Source organism: Glycine max, chromosome 6 (assembly GCF_000004515.6).
Source record: "Glycine max cultivar Williams 82 chromosome 6, Glycine_max_v4.0, whole genome shotgun sequence".
Classification (NCBI taxonomy): domain Eukaryota; kingdom Viridiplantae; phylum Streptophyta; class Magnoliopsida; order Fabales; family Fabaceae; genus Glycine; species Glycine max.
Genome location: NC_038242.2, coordinates 4,153,478 through 4,156,451, shown reverse-complemented (window position 1 = coordinate 4,156,451; position 2,974 = coordinate 4,153,478). Strand labels below are relative to the sequence as shown.

At 36.9% G+C, this 2,974-nt stretch overlaps 1 protein-coding gene across 1 annotated transcript; it reads right to left on the bottom strand.

Moving 5' to 3' along the window:
• Positions 1 to 386: 386 nt before the first annotated feature.
• LOC100809904 (protein BIG GRAIN 1-like B) lies at positions 387 to 2,350 on the bottom strand. Its single transcript, XM_003527706.5, has one exon. The coding sequence runs from the start codon at positions 1,607 to 1,609 to the stop codon at positions 452 to 454; it is 1,158 nt and encodes a 385-aa protein (XP_003527754.1). The 5' UTR covers positions 1,610 to 2,350; the 3' UTR covers positions 387 to 451.
• Between the last annotated feature and the right edge of the window lie 624 nt (positions 2,351 to 2,974).

Genomic DNA, 2,974 nt, shown 5'->3' with positions numbered 1-2,974 from the left:
ATTAAAACTGGCGCATTTTTGTCTTGCTCAAACAATGACAAAACAAAGTAGAAAACGACTCATTTGGTTTCTAATTCACAATATATGCCCACAATCATCTCAAACAATTCATGATTTATTTATTTATTTTTATAATGAGCAAATCACGATTTCTAATTCGTACTAATAATTGGGTTGCTAATTCATATTTGGAATCCGAATCAAACCATTTACTTATAAATTCATAGTTAAGAAGAAAAACCATTATTAAATTTATAAATATAATACTATCATATTGCTTTCTAATTAAAACTAGTACATTTTTGTTTCGATAAAACGCTGCCTTAATTCGTCTCCCTATCTTGTATAGAAAAAACAGTTATGAAGATGAAACAAAATGATTATAGTAATATATAATCTGCATGTAATTTATTATCATAGGCTTGAAATGAACAGAACTACTAGTAGTACATTATATGAGGCCATTAGCAATGGCGCGATTAGTACTAACATAAGTAGTCTCGTAAACGGGAAGATCCTCACGATACCTATTATTTCCCATCACCGCTAGGTGATCAAGCTCGAACAGATCCGAACTTGAACAACTCGCTGCATCATCATCATCATCGTCATTATCCAAATTAGTAAAATCCCTCAAATTAATGAAATCGCTCTTCTTCTGGCTTCGACGATACTCTTTCAAGAACTCTCTAGCAGCCTCCTCCACGCGCCTACTGTTATCCACGACCCTTAATTCTTCATCTTCATTCTTCTTGCGCCCAATTTTCCACGCCATTACGCGCGTGTCCTCTTCATACAAACACTTATGCCCACACGGTCGAGAATCCTCGTTCAGGATCACACTCACGGGGTAAAAACGCACCGTTCGCTTAACTCCATCTCGCAACTTGTCTTTAGAGGAGGAAGGTGTAGCCTTGCTCAAACAAGACCGCGAGAAGGAGGAAGCGGAGGAACACGTGGAGTCTTGTCCCGACTTGGGAGCTTTCGTGTCGTCGTAGGTTTTGGTTTTCTTTACGCTCCCCCCTGTCGCCAACAGAGAGTTAAGAAAATTACTTAACTTACCCCCCGGTGAGATGGGTTGCTTCACCTTCTTCAGATTGTTGTAAATCTTTAACGCCCTCGATTTTGACTTTCTTAGACCCTCCTCATTGCTCGCTGACGTCATCACTGGCTTCGGCCTCGGCGGCGCGAAACACGAAAATCGCGATTTCGACCTCAGTCCGTACAATGATTCCGTGTCAGAGGAGGACAACAAACCAGAACTAGAATCCGAGGAACTCGAAGTTGAACTGAAGAACATAACGTCCTGGTCATGTTCGTGATGACGATGATGATGCCAACGCGTTTGTGTTTTCCATTGAGTTCCAACCTTTTCGCTTCGATTCCATTTTTCAAGCAAACAAGCGCGGCGAATGCTGGCAGCTGTTATCTCTTCTTCTTCGACGACGACTCTGCTCTGTTTCTTCCCCATCGTTTCGTTGTAGAGCTTCATGTCGTTGCTCTGGTCGATGGAACGGTAGACTTTATCGAGTAGAGTTGAAGAGAAGGAGGGGGTTTTAGAGTCGTTTTGGAACCTGAACCTTTGTTGTTCTCTCTTTGTTGTGTACATGTTGGGTGTGTAATAAAATTGGAGCAGCACGGGTGAAAGAGAATGATGAGAGATTGGAGGGTGAGGAAGAGGGGAATAATAAAGTGTTGTTTGGTGGGGTAGGGGTTTGTTCTAGGTGTGAGAAATAGAGGAAGGTTAAAAAGCTGCCATGGAAGCTAGGTTGTCTAGTATGTCGATGTGTTATGACAGGGGCATGATTGAAGAAGAAGGGGATGATTTGCTTGGTTTGTAGGCTTTGTGTTTGTGGTAGTGAGAAAACAAACGTGAACAGGGTAATTGATTCCTTGTCCAGAGAAAGAGAAAGAGAAAAGAAAAAGAGTAATGAGAGCAGAGAGTGACACGCTTTGGAATGAAGGAGAAGGGAACAGTGTGAGGGACTTTATAAAGGTGTCGTCACGCGCGTGCGTCTCCATCCAACTTCCCCTCGGCGCCACCATTTTTTGCTTTGATCAACTACAAATTCGAATCTGTAGCCGTTGATCAAGTTTTGGAAAATGCAAGCTGCGGTCAAGGATTGAATAGTTTCGTTACGCCCGTCAATGCTCCCACTGAAAGGGCCCACGTGTCAAAATTGGAAAATATTTTGGAGTAATTAGAGCGAGGTATTATTTTGATACAGATAGTAATTTTAATTATTTTCATCTATTCTAATTAATTTTGACTCTATGTTTCAAGAACTTCTTTTTATTCTTGATAAATCAAGTTCCAATGTAACTGTGTTTTAGAAAAAAATGTTTACTTTTTAAATGTGATCATAAGAATTAAATAATACTAGTTAGGGCGGATCCACCTCAAGCTCAAAGGAATAATCGTTTTCACTTAAGATATTTTTACTTGAATATATTTAATAAAAATAATTATCCCCATAAAAAATAAATATTGTTGCCATAATATGAAAATATTTTATAAAAAAATTAAGAGATAAAAGAAATAATAAATTTATGTTAACTTTATCTTTTAAACAAATAAGTGACACAAATATTCACATTAATTCAATTATAATTTGTATAAGCTTAAATATTTTGAATTTTTTTATCATAAAATTATGTATTTTGTAAAGATTTAAAATTAATAATTTTTCTTTGAAAATATTATAAATTAGTACTTTTTTGCCCTTATTATAAAATATTTATGGATCCATAGCTGCTAGTATTATCAACTTTCTTAATTAATTTATAGTTAAGTAATTTTACTTATACTATCTAAGTTCAGATACAGTATTTGGGAATTTAGAATTTTGATGATGACCTTTACCTACCAGTTTTAGCCCGTGGGTGAAGCTTAATTTTCGTTTTTATTCTTTAGTGAGTGGATAAATTTTGAATGTAGACAAATATGGCTCGGTTATTAAATTCCATTCCATGG

What these genes read in the sequence shown, in the direction of transcription:
- LOC100809904 (XM_003527706.5), bottom strand. Translation starts at nt 1,609, where the DNA reads ATGTACACAACAAAGAGAGAACAACAAAGGTTCAGGTTCCAAAACGAC.